This window comes from Clupea harengus, chromosome 15 (genome assembly GCF_900700415.2).
Source record: "Clupea harengus chromosome 15, Ch_v2.0.2, whole genome shotgun sequence".
Lineage (NCBI taxonomy): Eukaryota > Metazoa > Chordata > Actinopteri > Clupeiformes > Clupeidae > Clupea > Clupea harengus.
In genome coordinates, this window is record NC_045166.1 from 28,678,976 (window position 1) to 28,698,202 (window position 19,227).

Sequence of the window (19,227 nt, forward strand, 5' to 3'; positions counted from 1 at the left end):
AATACTTTACACTGACCTTACTTTAAGGGTGTGTGTGTGTGTGTGTGTGTACACTTTACACTGACCTTACTTTAAGGACACAATCGTTCACTAACATTAATGATTACTTCAAGGGGTTTTCAAAGTGCAACAAAGATGTCCGCAGTTCCTGAGCTTAATCTGAAGGAACCTTTCACACACACACACACACACACACACGTACACACACACACACACCCGGTGGCTTAATCTGGAGGAACCCTTTCATCCGGTGTCTTAATCTGGAGGAACCTTTCACACACACACACACACACACACACACGTAAGGATCTAGCAGCTGGGCCACACACACACACGTACACACACACACACACACACACACACACACACACACACACACACCCGGTGTCTTAATCTGGAGGAACCTTTCACCCGGTGTCTTGTTTGTAGCAGGGGAAGCAGCCACACCCCCCACACACACACACACACACACACACACACACACACACACACACACACACACACAACACACTACACACTACACACTCATCCGGCGTCTTGTTTGTAGCAGGGGAAACAGCCGCACCACATCTTGAAGCAGGGGTTCCTCTGGCGGTACCGGATGGCCACCTTGAAGCTCTCGTTGACCTTCTCCAGGTAGTCGTCGGTGGCGACCACGTTGGCCTCGATGTTGTTGAGCATGGCGCCCTGCTCGTCCACCATCACGGCCATCAGCAGGAAGAGCTCGTGCACGTCCCTGAGCCGCGCCTCCAGGTCGATCAGGTCCCGGTGGCGGTCCTTGATGTGCTTGAAGGCGCAGCGGGCCGTGATGCCCTCGGGGTTCAGCTCCTTGCTGAAGGCGCCCCAGCCGCCCTCCTGCACCTGGGAGTGGGGGACGGACACACACAGACACACACACGTACACGTACACACATTCATAACACACACACACACACACACACATTCATAACACACACACACACACACACGCACACAGCAGAAACACACACTCACACACACACACACACACACACACATACTCGCACACACACACATATAACACACACACACACACACACACACACACGCACACACACACACACAGACACACACACACACACGCAGCAGAAACACACACTCACACACACACACACACACATCAGAATATACACACACACACACACACACACACACACACACACACACACACACACAACCACACACACGTACACACGTACACACGTACACACACACACACACACAGGAGGTGGAGAAGTCGTTTAGTAATCAGAAGGTTGTTAGTTCGATTCCCTGTCGAAGTGTCCTTGAGCAAGACACTGAACCCCATAATTGCTCCTGATGTGCAGTGTGCCATCAGTGTAAATGTAAAAATGTGTAAAAATGTGTCATAAAAGCGTTTTCTAAATGACTAAATGTAAAGGACTAAATGTAAATGTGTGTGTGTGTGTGTGTGTGTGTGTGTGTGTGTGTGTACATGTGTGTGTGTGTGTGTGTGTGAGTGTGAGTGTGTACCATCTGGTGTAAATGTGAGTGTGTACATGTGTGTGTGTGTGTGTGTACGTGTGTGTGTGTGTGTGTGTGTGTGTGTGTGTGTGTGTGTCAGTGTGAGTGTGAGTGTGTGTGTGTGTGTGTATGTACCATCTGGTCCACCTCCTCGCTGGAGACGTTGCGCCCCAGGATCTCGGCCTGCCGCTGGAAGCGCTGGTGACAGCACTCTCGCTGCTCGTCCTCGGCGGCGTGGTAGTCGGCCATGGCCTGGTGCAGCGCGTGGCCCACGGCGGCGTGCTGGGAGCGGGCGATGCGGACCACGGCGGCGGCGGGCCCGTGCTGGGCCTCCAGGTCCTGGCGGCGCTGGTCGTAGGCGGTGAGGCGGCGGTAGAGGGCCTCGGCGCGGGTCTTCACGTCGCCCCCGATGGCGTTGGAGCTGCGCTGGATGACGCTGAGGCGCCGGACCGTCTTGGCGCAGCGGGAGGACTGCTTGCGGAGTCGCTCCACGTCCAGGCCGAGCGCCGCGATCTCCCGCCGCATGGCGTGCGCCTCCCTCAGCACCTCCTCCATGGCGCCACCTCTTCACACACACACACACACACACACACACACACACACACACACACACCCTTTACCCCTGACCACCTCTTCACACACACACACACACACACACACACCCTTTACCCCTGACCACCTCTTCACACACACACACACACACACACACACCCTTTACCCCTGACCACCTCTTCACACACACACACACACACACACACACACACACACACACACACACACACACACACACACACACACCCTTTACCTCTCACCATAATATGCCTATCTGCTGTCTTAACCAATAATTGTGGCACACATGTTTTGGGGAAAAATATTAATTTAATGTCAACAGTTTTTTTTTATTTCAATAATTTTACTTCAATGAAAAGGTAAGATTTTTGTGAATATTTTGAGTGAAAGACCAAGAGGATAAACAGCAAAGACATATTTTTTCATAGCCTGTTTTGCTCATATTCACTGGGGGTGCCAATAATTGTGGAGGGCACTGTATGTGTGAGTGTGTGTATGCGTGTGTGTGTGTGTGTCGGTGTGTGAGCGTGTGTGTGTGTGAGTGTGTGTGAGTGTGTGTGTTTGTGTGTGGGTGTGTGTGTGAGTGGGTGTGTGAGCGTGTGTGTGTGTGAGTGTGTGTGTATGCGTGTGTGTGTGTGTGTGTGTCGGTGTGTGAGCGTGTGTGTGTGTGAGTGTGTGTGTTTGTGTGTGGGTGTGGGTGTGTGAGCGTGTGTGTTCATAAGGACTGAATGAGGAACAGTCATGTCACGCCCTGCTGTTCATACAGGACTGAATGAGGAACAGTCATGTCACGCCCTGCTGTTCATACAGGACTGAATGAGGAACAGTCACGTCACGCCCTGCTGTTCATACAGGACTGAATGAGGTACAGTCATGTCACGCCCTGCTGTTCATACAGGACTGAATGAGGAACAGTCATGTCACGCCCTGCTGTTCATACAGGACTGAATGAGGTTCATTCCTCCAGATTCTGTCTCTGATAAAAGATGTGATTGATATCAGGTGTGTTGGCTTTCATCAGAGGTTTATTTATAAAGCAGAAAACATCATTAAAGGTCATGTGGTCAAGTGTACCAATACAAGAGTTATAAAAGGTTTATTTATAAAGCAGAAAACATCATTAAAGGTCATGTGACCAAGTGTACCAATACAAGAGTTATAGAAGAGAAAAGAAGTAAACCTAACCGGCTTCATCTATTGTCACCTATGCTCTGGGTCTGTGTGTGTGTGTGTGTGTGTGTGTGTGTGTGTGTGTGTGTTCTCATCTATGCTCTGGGTCTGTGTGTGTGTGTGTGTGTGTGTGTGTGTGTGTGTGTGTGTGTTCTCACCTATGCTCTGGATCATAAGGGCTGACTGTCTGTGTGTGTGTGTGAGTGTGTGTGTGTGTGTGTGTGTTCTCACCTATGCTCTGGGTCATAAGGGCTGACTGTCTCTGTGTGTGTGTGTGTGTGTGTGTGTGTGTGTTCTCACCTATGCTCTGGGTCATAAGGGCTGACTGTCTAAGCCACGACCCGTCATTAAATGTCATCATCATTTTATATCCTGACTATGCCCCCCCCCCACACACACACATACCCAAAAAGAGAGAGCATTAGGGCACATTGAATGGCAGCATTTTAAAACATACTGGTCTCATTACAATGGTATTAATAAAGAAACAGAGGAACACATTTTAAAGCATACTGGTCTCATTATAACGGTATTAATAAAGAAACAGAGGAACACATTTCATTGGGGGTCAATTGTTGGATGAATACGGTCTCATTCAGATTTACTGTCATGGTACATAATATTGTGGTTGTCATATAAAACCAGGTATCAGAACATGTATGCAATAACAGAGGGACTAAACACTTGGCTTTTTGCCACACACACACACACACACACACACACACACACACACACACACACACACACACACACACACACACACACACACACACACCAGTGTTTTCCCCACCATTATATTAGGGGGGCGCCCCCCCCCCCCCCCCCCGGGAAGGTCCAGTTAATTTTGTTCAATTTTATTTTCTATAATCGCCAGATCACAACGGAAGTCATTTAAGGTTACCTTTCCTATAGAACAGGTCTATAGCTTGTTCTTTTATTAAACAAAATAAAAAGCCTTATGTTATTTATCTTATTTACACGACGGCATGTAATTTCTGTCTCTATATGGTCGCGCGTTTACAATTCTCCTCTGCTCTCTGTATCGCGCACGGTAGAGTTCCGCCCCGATGCGCACAAACACACACACATAGACAAGTGTTAAACGCGCTGCTGGCAGACATGTCAGTCACAGCAGCTTCACTGTTCCAGGATATAGCCCAAACCCAGGGTAGAGTGTGTGAGTGAATGTGGTCTGGACTCTGTGCAGGAGGGTCATTGTGTCAGAGATGCTGTAGAAGGCCAGAGTTCCTGCCCTGTGATCCACATACACTCCTATTCTGGAGCTGGCCACTAGAGGGAGTTGAGTCTGTTTATTATTGTGTATGAAATAGGAGCTGCTGCTGGTGAGGGCCAGACTCCAGGACTGATCATTACATCCAAACACACACTCATTACCCCATCCTCTCCTGCTGATGCTTTTATATGAGACTGATATATAAACCAACCCCCTACTCCACTCAACCTCCCAGTAGCAGCGTCCAGACACACCCTCTCTACACAGCACCTGACCCCACCCATCAAATCTCTCTGGATGATCAGGATATGACTGGACCTCATCTCTCCTCTCCACCCTCCTGTTCCCCTCAGACAGATGGAGGTGTCTGTTTGCTGTGTTTGGATCCAGTGTGAAGTGACAGGAGTCTGATGGAGGAGAAGACAGGACAAACTTAGGTATTTATGTGTTAGGTGTGTGTGTGTGTGTGTGCTTGTTGTTATTTGATATGAGGGAATGTTTCACATATAAGTGAGATTTGTTTTTGTGTGTGTGATTCTGTATGTTTGTGCAGGTGTACATGTGTGAATGTCTGTATTAAAAAAGTGAGTATGGTTATGTCTGAGTGTGTGTGTGTGTGTGAGAAATTGTGTGTGTGTTTGTCTGAAGGGAGTCCTTTGTATGAATGGATGATGTTGAGTGTGTGTAAGTAACAAATGAGAATAGTCTGGATTGCCGTGTTTGCACAGACGGCAGTGCCAAATGGCGCTCACTAGACGGGCGCAGCGTCCTGGGTGTAACATTTGCCCTTACAAGAGCATTAAAGTAGGTGGGAGCAGAACCAGCAAGCACTCTGTAGGCAAGCATAAGTGACTTGAACTTAATGCGAGCAGCTACAGGCAGCCAGTGGAGCTCGATGAGTAGCGGGGTGACGTGTGCCCTCTTCGGTTGGTTGAACACCAGACGCGCCGCCGCGTTCTGGATCATCTGTAGTGGTTTCACCACACAAGCCGGCAGGCCCGTTAGGAGGGCGTTGCAGTAGTCAAGGCTTAGTATACCCACTAAGCTGTTCTACAATACTTGAATGCTCTCTCCTCACCTTATCCACTATCAATGTTCTATACATCATGTATATATGTTATGTTTGTATGTATTGTGTACATTTACCACATGTATGCTAACATGTTCATCTTGATACGTGTATGATTTCATCTGCCATGATTCTGATTGTCCCCCCTCCCCTTCTGCAACAAGCCCATCCCCTTCTCCTCCCTCCCCATTCTACCACAAGCCCCTCCCCCACCCATTCTGCCACAAGCCCCTCCCATTCGACCACAAGCCCCTCCCCTTCTTATACGTCCCCTTCTGCCACACGCCCTCCCCTTCTGCCACAAGCCCCTCCCATTTCCCTCCCCATTCTGCCACAAGCCCCTCCCCTTCCAACCAGTTACTCCTTGGTCACGTAGTTGCCTCTACGGACTCGTTTTCATTTATGGTTCTCCGACAGTTGTGGGTGTTGTAAAGCATTAAAAAAAAAAAAAAAGATGGCGGCAGACCAAACTCCGTAGATGGTCGTATTTGTACATGAAAGTTGTTTATTTGACTTTCTTTTGCTTAGATTTTGTAAAAGTTACCGAGAAATAGACACTGTGCAATGTAAAAACCCCATTATTGTAACTGAAAAATACGTCTGAGGGGATTTGCGAGGTGTCTGAGCCAGCTATATAATGTTGGCATGCTACTACCCACAAGGTAAACCGCGATGTATTGACGGCGTCGGATAGTTACAAAATTTGGGAGGTGCATTGTGCTTTCTCTAAGGGGGTTCAGGACCTGGGCTCTGTAAAGTGCCTTGAGACAATTACATCGTTTTGGGCCATATAAATAAAATTAAATAGAATTTTGTGTGTGTGTGTGTGTTTGTATTGTCGTGTTTGATTCTGTATCTGTTTGTTGTTTGCATGGAGTGTGTGTGTGTGTGTGTAAACGCATGTGTGTAAATAGAGTTCTTTTCAAATGAGTGACACGGAGTGTGTGAATGTTCCAGTGGCTGTATATTCAAAAGAATGAATGTGTGTGTGTGTGGTGTTACATGTTTACAGGAAGGTAGGTTTGAATTTGTATGTGGGTTTGCTAATTTGATCATGATTCTATGCCTGTGAGTGTATCCCTGTGTGTGCATGTGTGTGTGCACGTTGTGTGTGTGTGTGTGTGTGTGTGTGATAGCTTGCATGTCTTAATGTCCAACTTACACTGTGAGAACTCCTCTCTGGTCACTGGTTCAGGAAAAACAGCCTGGACTTCAGACACTGATGGAGATAATTACCAAACACTGTTTGAATATATGAATCAAGTGCCTTGTTTTAATAAGTCTCTTATATGCTTTTCTCTTAACAGTGACATGGCTTTTCTGTGTTCCTGTGTGTATGTGTAACTTTGATTAACTGGCGCCACTGATTGTTTTCTCGACCCTGAGAAAACACAAGAAGCTCGGACGAGAACCTTGTTTTGAATATGATTGTTAAACACATACGGCGTCAGCATTAGATAAATCTAAGTATATAAACTCTGTGCGATGTTTGTGAAATCGCTTCACTTTCACACTTGTGTTGTGAGTGAGCCCAATTGCAATTGTTCTTGTTGAATAAATATACTGATTGACAAGCTCCGGAGTCCTGAGGAAACTAGGGTGAATTTTCACCTATCAGACACTGAGAGAGAAAACATCACATTACAGCCCATTAAACTGAGAGAAAAGGGCATTCATAAATAGATTCATTAATTCATGAATGCATTATCTCAATTAGACCAAGATTTCTACAATCATTTTCACACTTGTCTCAATACCATGTACACTTTTTCAAAACACTAAACACATTCACAAGTGAGCTAAACTTTGGATACTTTTGCATTGCTTTGATACAACATGTATTCAATGACCCCTTCTTCTGATATTCATGGATACCTGTCTCACTCACCACCAATATAACTCTGTGTAACTACAGCAATTTTGCAGACATTTAGATACTCTGCTCAAAACAGTTCGCTTCAAAACTGGACAACATTTTGATCGCTGTTGATGGAAAGATGCAGTATTCGACAGACAAATGAATACACTTGAAATAAGACAGATTATTCTCATTGTTTGCAGAAATTGTGTTCAGTTTTATGCTTTGTTTTGTTTGTTTGCAACCTTGTTCCCAACTATACAAAAGTGGTACAGAACAGCATGTGCATTGAGATGTGCATGTGTGATGTAGTTGTTGCTGAAGACATTTTCCCATCACAGTTTTTTACAATCACAAACAATTTGAAGTATTGCAAAATGCATATGTTATGTGTTGCTGTATCCTCCATTTTTACATAGTTTAGTGTTGCATTGCTCAGTACATATTGTAATACAAAACAAATACAGTCAAATATGAAATTCAGCTAAATGCTTCAAGACAACTCTATGCTAAATGTTCTGTGGTAAACTATAGTACCAAGAACAGTGTGCAGACATGTTTCATTCCCAGTACAGTAAGTGAATCAACAGCACATGAGTCTACTACTAGAAGTGTCCTGCAGCCTTAATGCTGATCCTTGGTGTCCTCTGAATTTAGTGTGAAATGTTTATGAACATCACATTTACAGTACCGCAACATTCTCCCTTGACTTGAATCTTTAGCACATCTTATCCAACCCTGAAATCCCCCATATTCCACAAATATTTATAAGGCAAGTGTGATTTCTGGGTCACATTCTCTTAATGAGAGCCCATGACTTACATATACAACAGTAATAGTCTCATTGAGAGTCCATGACTTACATATACAGCAGTAATAGTCTCATTGAGAGCCCATGACTTACATATTCAACAGTAATAGTAGGAGAATGTCTTCAGCAACAACTACATCAACTACAGTTGGTAACAAGGCTGCTATCAATCAAAACAAAGCAGAAAACAGAATTCATTGAAATGAGACTATAAAGATTTTTTTAAAGTTTCAAGGCAAGAGAGATGTTCATTAAAAAATCACCATAGATCAGCATTAGGGCTGCAGGACACTTCTAGTGGTAGTCTCTCATGTGTTGTAGTTTCACTTACTGTACTGGGAATGAAAAGTGTCTGCATGCTTTTTTTGTACTATAGTTTACCATTGGAGATTTAGCATAGAGCTGTCTTGAGGCTTTTAGCTGAATTTCATATTTACTGTATTTGTTTTGTATTACAGTATGTACTGTAAGAGATGCCATATGTTTTTCTTATCTTTTGCAATGCAACACTAAACTATGCAAATAGGATACAGCAACACATAATATATGCATTTTGTAATGCTTCAAGTTGTTGTTTCTTTTAGTTCACTGTACATTGAGTGATGACGTAGTTTAATGGGAGAGAGCTTATGCTATAGTTATTGAAGCGTGAGTCACTTTTGGGTGAGGTATGAAGTTTTTTGGTTGTAGTGTGTGTGTGTGTGTAGAGCACAGTGGGTGAAGACTTTTTATGTATTTTTAGTGAGGGGGGGGGGGGGTATACAGTATGAACTCAATCAGAAGTAACATGTTCTTTTTAAAACAAATGATCCAAAGCCATTGAGTTTCAGCTTTGCAGTTTGTTTCTGAACCTAAAATGTAACCATCTCTGACCTCCATTGGCTTCTGTTTTTGTCTGTGTTTTCCCTGATCACAATGTACATTTAAGATCTAGTAATTATGCTTTAATCTCTCCTAATCCCTGGATAAATAAGGTTTAGGGCATTTTTTCACATGATTAATATCAAGGCCTTTATTTCAAACTCTGGAGCCCAACCACACCTCCATGCCTCCTACGTCTCACAGTTGAAAGAGGGTTTTATTGAGATCAGATTTGATCAGAGATAAGATACAGTGGAACTATTATTTCTGTGCTAGACCCCTGATGTACAGGCTTAGAGGCTGTTAGAATCAGTCAGTAATAACTTACTCTCTGGTGGCAGTAACCCCTTACTGCTTGTTCTTCTGACTGGGAGCTCAGGATCAGCATCTGGGATCCAAACACAGAGAGACACTCATTCACCCAGGATCTGAGACCAGACACTTATTTTCAAACACTGACTAAGCCCATATAGTTTTAGTCGGCTTCATCTTTGGGTGTTTTGTTTTCTTTAATGTTTGTTTTTATCAACTGTGACAGACCCGTGAAAAGACAGTTCACTTCAGCTGTGAAAGTAAATGTTATTTCTTAGGCAACTGCCTTTTCCTTTACCCAGGGTTATTCAGATTTACGGTGCTTAGATATAACATAAAACCGTCACAGGTGTCCAGGAATGTAACCTAAACTCTATTCACAACATTTTTACTGATGTGTCTAATGCCTCAACCCAAACTGAGATCAAATTTCAAATGAAGTTTAAACTCATAGTGTAAATGCTAATACAGACACATGAAATTTAAACAGCATATTTCATCAGAAAATGCAAACTAGAACTCAGAGGGCTACAAACCTGATCAGTGTAATAACTATTGATACTGTGTGTGTGTGTGTGTGTGTGTGTGTGTGTGTGTGTGTGTGGCAAAGCCCCCATTTTGTCTTTTCTTTGGTCCCGTTTCATGATTTTGTGGCCTTTTATTTTCTGAAGTTACGATGCTGTTGCATGTTTTGGCCTATAGATGACGTTGTAATACCAGGGATAATGCACTTTTCATGACGGTTAGGAAGAGACAAAGCTAACCTAGACAGAGTTGTCGAGAGAGAGCAAAAGGAAGCAGTCGTTGCTTGTGAAGTGAGCTGTAATACGTGTGAAGTGTGAATAAATGAAGACAACCTTTCCCAGCACACCGTTAAGAGTGTTACTTTCTTCAAGTGTGCAAAAAAAAGAAAGAGAGAAAAAGAAAGAGAGAGAGAGAGAGAGAGACTCACATTCTAAGGACTGGATGATCTGGATATTCGTTACTGTTGAGAGATACAGAAAAATACATCAAAATGAAGTGGAACCCTTGTCTTCTCAAACTGTGAAATAAGGAATTAATCATTGAGTCAGTTCTACATGTTTATCCACCTGCTGCAGATATCTTGACTACTTCCTGCCTGAAGATGTCATCCAGCTGCACCTTCACTCCAGAGGCAGATTCCTTCACAGCCTCAAAAGAGAAGCTTTGGTTGAAGGTCATGCTGGGCGAGGAGTGAGGAGAGTCTCTGATTGACAGGACATTCTACAGAGAGAAATACATAAAAGATGAGGCAGACCACCTGAATATTCAGCCAGGTCTGTGTTTCCCCAAAGGCTGCAGACATGATGGGTGAATTCAGTTGGTTTAGTGTATATGCACTCATGTGTTTAGGTATGTGAATATGTTCGACACATTAAGACATTACATTAAAAGATCAAGAAATGATGCATTTTCCCCCTCCTAAAACCACATGGATGCTTTATTTCAAATTCTGTCACCTTGAGGAAATGGATGTGATCCTCTGTGTGTGAAAGCTGCTCCAGCTCAGCATCTCTCCTCTTCAGCTCAGCAATCTCCTGCTCCAGTCGCTTCAGGAGGTCTTCAGCCCGACTCACCTCAGCCTTCTCCTGATCTCTGATCAGCTCTTTCACCTCAGAGCACCTTCTCTCAATGGAGCGGATCATCTCAGTGAAGATCCTCTCACTGTCCTCCACTGCTGTCTGTGCAGAGCTCTGTTAGGAGACACACAAAGAGGAGGGGGACAGGAGACACACAGAGGTAAGTGAAGGAGCAAACTCACTCTGGTGTGACTGGCTCTTCTTGATCAAATGACCAAGGGTAAATCCTGCCAAACCATGTCTTTCTGTGATGGTCTGTATCATGTAGAGATGGCAGCATAACGGTGATGACACAATAACAAGCGATTGCTGAGCCAGCTGTTGTTTTATGTGGTCAGTTCTCACCTTGAGAGTCTCCACAGCCTTCCTCAGCTCCTGCAGCTCCTTCTCTCTCTCCTGGATTCTCTGCTGGAATCTCCTCTGGGTCTGCCCCAACTGCCTCTGTTAAAACAAACAGCTTATTTTCACCATATTATCGGTGGATTGTTTACAACAGTGTTTCCCAGACGTACAGTCCCGTACCGCTTCAGACATTCAATCTCCAGCTACGTACCCCCCCCCCCCCCCACCCCATATATATATATATTTTTGTGTTTGTTTTCCTGCTCATCAGAGCTGAGAACCCACTCTCACATAAGTACGTCGTGGCGAAGGGCATCAAAGTCTTTTCACTGAGATGCGTTGTTATGTTGCGTTTGTCTGTCACACCAAGTTGATTTGCACACAAAAAAAACTAGTCGCTTGGTTAGCAACAACTGTACTGATGCTAACATCCTGATCCGGTTGACCTGGAAGAGCAACCTGGGTTGCTGTCGCCGGCAGGTGCATCCTCGATTGTAGGCATTCTACTAGTAGTAGCGGTTAATGTCTCTCTGGACCGAGGATTAACTCTTTTTAACCATTTATCCATTTTCGTGCAGCAACCGGAATGAGCTCCCGCTTCTCTACACAGGGCATCAGCGAGTGGAATTCTGACGAGGGAGCTAACCGTTGTGCCTATGTTTTGACTAACCTACCTGTAGCTACCTTTACCATTGTAATTATTTTGCTGAACACTACAATGTACACATGAGTGTATTTTGGGAATTGCGACTGGTCTATTCAGACTATTTAAGATGTCATGTCTATTTATAGGTCAGTTTGAAAATATAATGGGCTGTTTCACTTTGAAAAGGCAAATCACATATCCCCCCGCGTACCCCCTATGTCCATTTGCGTACCCCCTACGGCCATTTGCGTACCCCCTGGGAAACACTGAGTTACAACAATGATGATCAAACATCACACATGACAACTGAACATTTATAAGCAAAAACCTTCAAGTACATTTTAATCTTTTTAAGAGATGAAATGACACATTGAAGCAGCCGCTATCATCTTCAATTGAAAATCAGGTTAAAGCCATGAGCTAAGTTCAAGAGGAGCACTGGTATTTAACAGCAAAAACACAGCAAAGCTGTCTCACAACCTTTACAAGAGAACACTTGAGGCAAAGCTGTCTTACAACCTTTAGAACAGAACAGAACATTATTTTATGAGGTAAGAATATGTTCACTTTGAAGCCGACAGGTTAATATTTCACTCTCTTTACTTAACACTGGACCTTGCACCTGATAAACATTTCCTGATTCTTCCTTTCTCTAACGGGCAAAGTCATTGTGGAAACAGGCAGATTTAAAGACTGGTGAGACCGTGTTCTTGTAGTTATAGTATTACATTCACAGTTAGTACGTATAAGAGCCCTCATAGAAATCTTGGACACACATGTGGCTCCAGTACTGACCTGTTTGTCTGTCCATTCTGCTGCAGCTGAGACTGTGTCATGGCCTTTATGTTCGTCCATCGTGCACAGATAGCAGATACAACTCTGATCGGTTCGACAAAATATTTCAAAAACCTTCTTATGATGAGAGCAGATCCTCTCCTGTAGCTGGCCTGTGGCATCAATCACTGAGTGTTTTCTTCCGGGGTTCAGGTCATTGTGAGCTTTGAAGTGAGTTTCACAGTAAGACAACACACAATCCAGACAGGACTTCACAGCTTTGAGTTTTCTCCCAGTGCAGACGTCACACTCCACATCTCCAGGTCCAGCAGGACATGAAACAGGAGCAGCAGCTTGGATTCTGGTCTTCCGGATCTTTTCCACAAGTTCAGCAAAAATATTATTTTTGTTTAAAACGGGTCTTGGAGTGAACGTCTGTCTGCACTGGGGGCAGCTGTAGACTCCCTTCTGATCTTCCTGATCCCAGCAGCCCTTAATGCAGCCTTTACAGTAACTGTGTCCACAATTAGTAGTCACTGGATCCCTAAGAAGATCCATACAAATCGGACATGTAAAAAGCTCATTGTCGCTTGAAATCGCCTCTGCCATTCTTATAAGCGCTGAGAAACACTTCACAAAGCTCCGGGACAACCCTTTCCTTTCAGTTTCTGAATCGGACTTCCTGGTTGTGTGACAGGGTGTGCCACGAGTTGAGACATGTTTGACCTCTAGAGGGCACCAAATACTCCTTTAGCCCACTGTTTTTTTTATATATAGAGCAGGGAGTCAAACTCAAATACACAGAGGGCCAAAATTAAAAACTGCGCCCAAGTCGAGGATCGGACATATTAAATATTTATTGAAGAAAAAAGATATATTATAAAAGATATAATATATCTTTTTCATATGTAAACATGAACTTAAGTTTAACATAGGCCTATTGAATCTGGGACAAGCATCCTAAAGCTTGACGGTGGTCAAACAGGGGAATGATGAACACTGCGATGGTTTTGTCCTTTTATTCCTGAACTGGATTACACACAATACAGAATAGTTGGCGTACGTAGTATCGCAGACAGACATACCGCCTCTGTCTTCCATTCTATACAACAACACGTTAATCACATTAAAGTAAACCAGTGCACAAATCATTTAAATAGCAATGCACATATAACACACACATGTCGGTGTTGGAGCAACATACCTGGATTATACACAATACAGAATAGTTGGCGTACGCAGGAAGTAAAATAAAATGACATAAAACACATTAGGTTCAGTATGGCAACACTGTTAGCTAGCTAACGGAACGTGAGGAATGGGATCAGTAGCCTAATTAGAATTATGATACGGATACATTTAACATCTACAATTTTCTTATTGGTATATATCAGCCCACTATACAAAGATATTTACAATAAAAGCCAAAATAATCAATACATCCAACCGCTGTCAAATTAAACAATACATTTGAAGTATGGGAAGTTCCTAGTGAACTTTACAGCTAATCACAGTGCGCATACATAATGAACCTTGTGGTCAGGTGAAGAATATAATTAAACTGTCTGCCCATTGACAAAACTGCATCACAATCAACACAATACATACTAAAATATAAAATACATGTAATATGTCAAAGTTCTCTACATTCATTGCATTGACCAATCTGAAAGTTTATAAATTGTGAGGGTCATTTTGCACAGTGGACCCACCCACCGCAGACAGGCAAACTTCTTCTGTCTGGTTATGGCAACAGCACACGAATATAAGTCTATAAGTTTATTTCTATAGCACATTTCATATGGCATACATAGACACAATGTGCTTTGAGTGGAGAGATGACATTAAATTATCTAAAATAAACAAAAACAAAAATAAAATAAAACAAAATAAAATATATGTGTGTATACATGAAAATAAAAACAATAAAATTAAGTGTTAAAAACAAAGACCTACAGTCTTAAATTAAAAGCTGAAGAAAATAAAAAAAGTTTGAATTCCCTTTTTAAAAGAGAGCACTGATTGCGATGACCTTAAACTCCAGAGGTAGGCTATTCTTAGAGGGTTGGGGCACAGTAACTAAAGGCACCACGTGCAGCATTGGTGTTTATTCTGGGGGTCGTGAGAAGACAGATTTACTGGAGGATCCTAAAAAGAAGGAAATATAGGGTGGGGCAAGGCCGTTCAGTAATTTATAGACAAGAAGGAGTATTTTGAACTAAATTCTTTGTCTTTGGGAATTCAATTCAATGCTGCTCTTTCCACATAGCTGGTTATTATTCTTATGAAGGTCTGCCTGTTGTACATGATGGCCTGTGTTTGGATATGCAATTTTAAATAAAATACTTCAGACAATTTCTTTCAAATACTGTAAACTATAAACATCAGAAGCCCATGCATTATGACATCACATTACGAGTGTCTGTATGTCATGTTGTAGGCTACGCTCAAAAAGTGTGTGTGTGTGTGTGTGTGTGTGTGTGTTTGTTGTAGGCTACGCTCAAGAAGTGTGTGTGTTTGTGTGTGTGTGTGTGTGTGTGTGTAGGCTACGCTCAAGAAGTGTGTGTGTGTGTGTGTGTGTGCGTGTGTGTGTGTGCGTGTGTGTGTGTGTGTGTGTGTTTGTGTAGGCTACGCTCAAGAAGTGTGTGTGTGTGTGTGTGTGTGTGTGTGTGTGTGTGTGTTTGTTGTAGGCTACGCTCAAGAAGTGTGTGTGTGTGTGTTTGTTGTAGGCTACGCTCAAAAAGTGTGTGTGTGTGTGTGTGTGTGTGTTTGTTGTAGGCTACGCTCAAGAAGTGTGTGTGTGTGTGTTTGTTGTAGGCTACGCTCAAGAAGTGTGTGTGTGTGTGTTTGTTGTAGGCTACGCTCAAGAAGTGTGTGTGTGTGTGTTTGTTGTAGGCTACGCTCAAGAAGTGTGTGTGTGTGTGTGTGTTTGTTGTAGGCTACGCTCAAGAAGTGTGTGTGTGTGTGTTTGTTGTAGGCTACGCTCAAGAAGTGTGTGTGTGTGTGTGTGTGTGTGTGTGTGTGTGTGTGTGTGTGTTTGTTGTAGGCTACGCTCAAGAAGTGTGTGTGTGTGTGTGTGTGTGTGTTGTAGGCTAAGCTCAAGAAGTGTGTGTTCCTCGCCACTTTCCTCACAATTCCACTAATTGCCGTTAGTAATAGAATTAGCCTACTTGTGGAGAGGGACACTGGCTTTATAAACTAGGGTTAGGGTTATTTATCCTTTATAAACTAGGGCAGCTGTTGAGATTTTGTAGTGATTTTGTGTGTGTGTGTGTTCCAGGTTTGGTCTCAGCATTGAGGGACACTGCCCGTTGACTTGTTGAACTTGGAACTGATTTAAACCTAATGAGAATAATAAAACCTTAGTTTAAATACAAAACAGTACTTTGCACTGAAAATAAATTATAATAAATAATGAAATAAATGATTAAAAACGTGTTTTTAAATCACTTTTTTTTGTTGTCCTTTTTTGGATATCCCAAACATACGTCTATGCCAATATACAGTAGCAGTATATTATATATATATTATGTTGAACAGGCAAACTTTTTTTTTTTATATATTAACATTTGTGTACTAACTTGTGGAAAATGGACGATTCAACGTCTCGCCTGAACCCCTGATGCTGATTCATCATCACCCTGCTCTACATCTGTAGCTTCAGGCTGCTGTTTTTCCTGCACAGTAATTCAATCAATTTCTTACAGACACTTACCATGCTGAGTTGACTGCTGACATTGGTCGAGCGTTTACAGGGAACAGAGATAGCCTTATTAGATAGATTCAACTTTATTGTCACTACACAGAGTACAAGTACTGAGGCAATGAAATGTACTATCCAAGGGATCATGTAGGCCGACTTATCACCAGTTAATATCAATTTTGAGTTGCTAAACTAGCGTGGTCCCATTATGTGGGCACATTAGCTTTATCCTTCTGGCTTCAACAAGACCAGCTGCTGCTAACACACTGCTAGCGCACTGCTAACACACTGCTATCACACTGCTAACACACTGCTAGCGCACTGCTAACACACTGCTAACACACTGCTAGCGCACTGCTAACACGCTGCTAGCGCACTGCTAACACACTGGTAGCGCACTGCTAACACACTGCTAACACACTGGTAGCGCACTGCTAACACACTGCTAACACACTGGTAGCACACTGGTCGAAAGATTGCGGACGCTAGGGATAGATTTAATACAAGCAAAAGTTACATGCTCTACACCCTCGGTTCCCAAGCTGGGGTACGCAAATTGGTTCAGGGGGTACGCGAGGAGAAAATGTCCGCGATAACAGAAAACGGACGGAATTCGCAGAATGTACCCTTTGAAACAGAATTGCAACTTTTCAGACGGGAACATCATTTTATGCATCAAAATTGCCCAAATTCCCCTGTATTTTGTATTTCTTTCTAATAAACACAACAACGAACCCAACGATGAACAAGCATTAATTAGAAAACAAAACCACTGAGAAAATGTCACGTCTGTGCTGAACTCCGCTCCGGCCACGCCCCCTTTTCAACACCTCAACACATACAGACTGTAAAATTAATTCGCTCATCTTCCCAATCGCTTGCAAATAATGTTTTTTAAGTCTTCTGTTCTGTTGATGGCTGGCAAACAACAATCTTAGAAGGTTTGGGTCACTTGTGGCACATATTATTCACTCATTTTAAGCCATCAATCTTCCTCAGGGAATAAAACGGAATTGTGAAATCAATTACGGTAAAAAAGGAAGACTTTGTTTTTTTTTTTAAACGGGGGGGGGGGGGGGGGGGGGGGGGATACGTAGCTGGAGATTGAATGTCTGAAGGGGTACGGGACTGTAAAAAGTTTGGGAACCACTGCTCTACACTAACAACTTTCCAAACATGTTTCTATTGTAGAATGGATTTGTGATGTTAAGCTAGCAGGTTTGCACTGTGTGGGTAGTTAGCCTACTAGCTAGTGTGTGTGTGTGTGTGTGTGTGCGTGTGTGTGTGTGTGTGTGAGAGAGAGTAGTTAGCCTACTAGCTAGTGTGTGTGAGTGTGTGAGAGTGAGTGAGTGAGTGAGTGAGTGAGTGTGTGTGTGTGTGAGAGAGTAGTTAGCCTACTAGCTAGTTTGTGTGTGTGTGTGAGAGAGAGAGTAGTTAGCCTACTAGCTCCTGGGCATCTTGATAGCTACTTACTCTCTGGGTGGTGAAAACACTTTGGATGTCTCTTTTCTTTTTTGGTGGCATTTTCCTAGCTACAAAGCACAAAAGGAAATGAAATACTAATATGGGGCTTTATTATTTCCTGGCGTATTTAGTAGCTTTTAGTAGTGCTGAGAACGTGAGCCTCTTCAGCCAATGAAATGACAGCATCTTGTCTCGCAGGCTCGAGGGCGCATTTGAAAACTTGGACACTTCACTCTTCTGGGTGACGAACATTTTATATATAATAATACACAGACACACACACACATAGTATATATAATAATACGAATTAGTTTGAAAATAAATTGTGCAAAATAATTTTTTCTAACAGGCAATTAAAATTAACAAAATATTGGTGGTTACAATTGTGTCTTTCCCAAACTTTGGTTGTGACTAGTCTCTATGGACCATATGCACACACACACACACACACATCATATGCAAACCTACACACACACACACACACACACACACACACACCATATGCAAACCTACACCCTTGGGTGGACTGATGATGCTGATGACTAGTTCCTATGGACCATATGCAAACCTACACACACACACACACACACACCATATACAAACCCACACCCTTGGGTGGACTGATGATGCTGATGACTAGTTCCTATGGACCATATGCAAACCTACACACACACACACACACACACACACACACACACACACACACACACACCATATACAAACCTACTCCTGATCTGATGATGCTGCCTGGGAAAGACTGACAATGAAGGGTCATAACCCTAACCCTAAGCGTTAGCGCCATCTAGTGGTGAGAGACGCAACAAGCGTCCACTGGTCATCCAAACACCGCGTGACAGCAAACACACGGAAGAACAGCGGCGTCCATTCGTTTAGTCTTCGCACATTGACGTGGCTTTAAAGATATTTTATGTCGAGATGACAGAGCAGGAGAGTATTTGTGACAGGAAAGAGAGTCTTTAAGAGGGTGACAGTTGTATATTCTGTAGGATTGCGTCCAATAAAACGGAAAAAAAAAACGAAATTGTACAACGTGTAAGTTCTTTTTCGCGGACGTCATTTGGTGTTTGTATGCCTGTTGCACTGTCATCTGTTGTCTTTGTCTCTATACGACTGGGTTGGACTTGATAGAACTTCAACACTAACTCTGCTTTCTCGACTTGATAGAACTTCAACACTAACTCTGCTTTCTCGACTTGATAGAACTTCAACACTAACTCTGCTTTCTCGACTTGATAGAACTTCAACACTAACTCTGCTTTCTCGACTTGATAGAACTTCAACACTAACT

The 19,227-nt window shown here is 43.1% G+C and overlaps 2 protein-coding genes and 1 long non-coding RNA gene across 3 annotated transcripts; 1 reads left to right on the top strand and 2 right to left on the bottom strand.

Moving 5' to 3' along the window:
• Positions 1-360: 360 nt before the first annotated feature.
• Positions 361-2,073, bottom strand: LOC116223824 (syntaxin-11-like). The gene is made up of 2 exons (XM_031581898.2): positions 1,639-2,073; positions 361-861 (listed from the first exon to the last, which is right to left on the bottom strand). Exons 1-2 carry the CDS (start codon positions 2,056-2,058, stop codon positions 526-528), a joined length of 756 nt encoding a protein of 251 aa, XP_031437758.1. The 5' UTR covers positions 2,059-2,073; the 3' UTR covers positions 361-525.
• Positions 2,074-3,025: 952 nt separating this feature from the next.
• LOC122133506 lies at positions 3,026-3,276 on the top strand. The gene is made up of 2 exons (XR_006152819.1): positions 3,026-3,096; positions 3,168-3,276. It is a non-coding gene; the product is annotated as an uncharacterized LOC122133506 (long non-coding RNA).
• Positions 3,277-4,262: 986 nt separating this feature from the next.
• On the bottom strand, positions 4,263-13,433 carry LOC116223819 (tripartite motif-containing protein 16-like). The gene is made up of 8 exons (XM_042709899.1): positions 12,773-13,433; positions 11,335-11,430; positions 10,820-11,103; positions 10,480-10,574; positions 10,341-10,373; positions 9,405-9,464; positions 6,709-6,765; positions 4,263-4,884 (listed from the first exon to the last, which is right to left on the bottom strand). Exons 1-8 carry the CDS (start codon positions 13,358-13,360, stop codon positions 4,370-4,372), a joined length of 1,728 nt encoding a protein of 575 aa, XP_042565833.1. The 5' UTR covers positions 13,361-13,433; the 3' UTR covers positions 4,263-4,369.
• Positions 13,434-19,227: the final 5,794 nt, after the last annotated feature.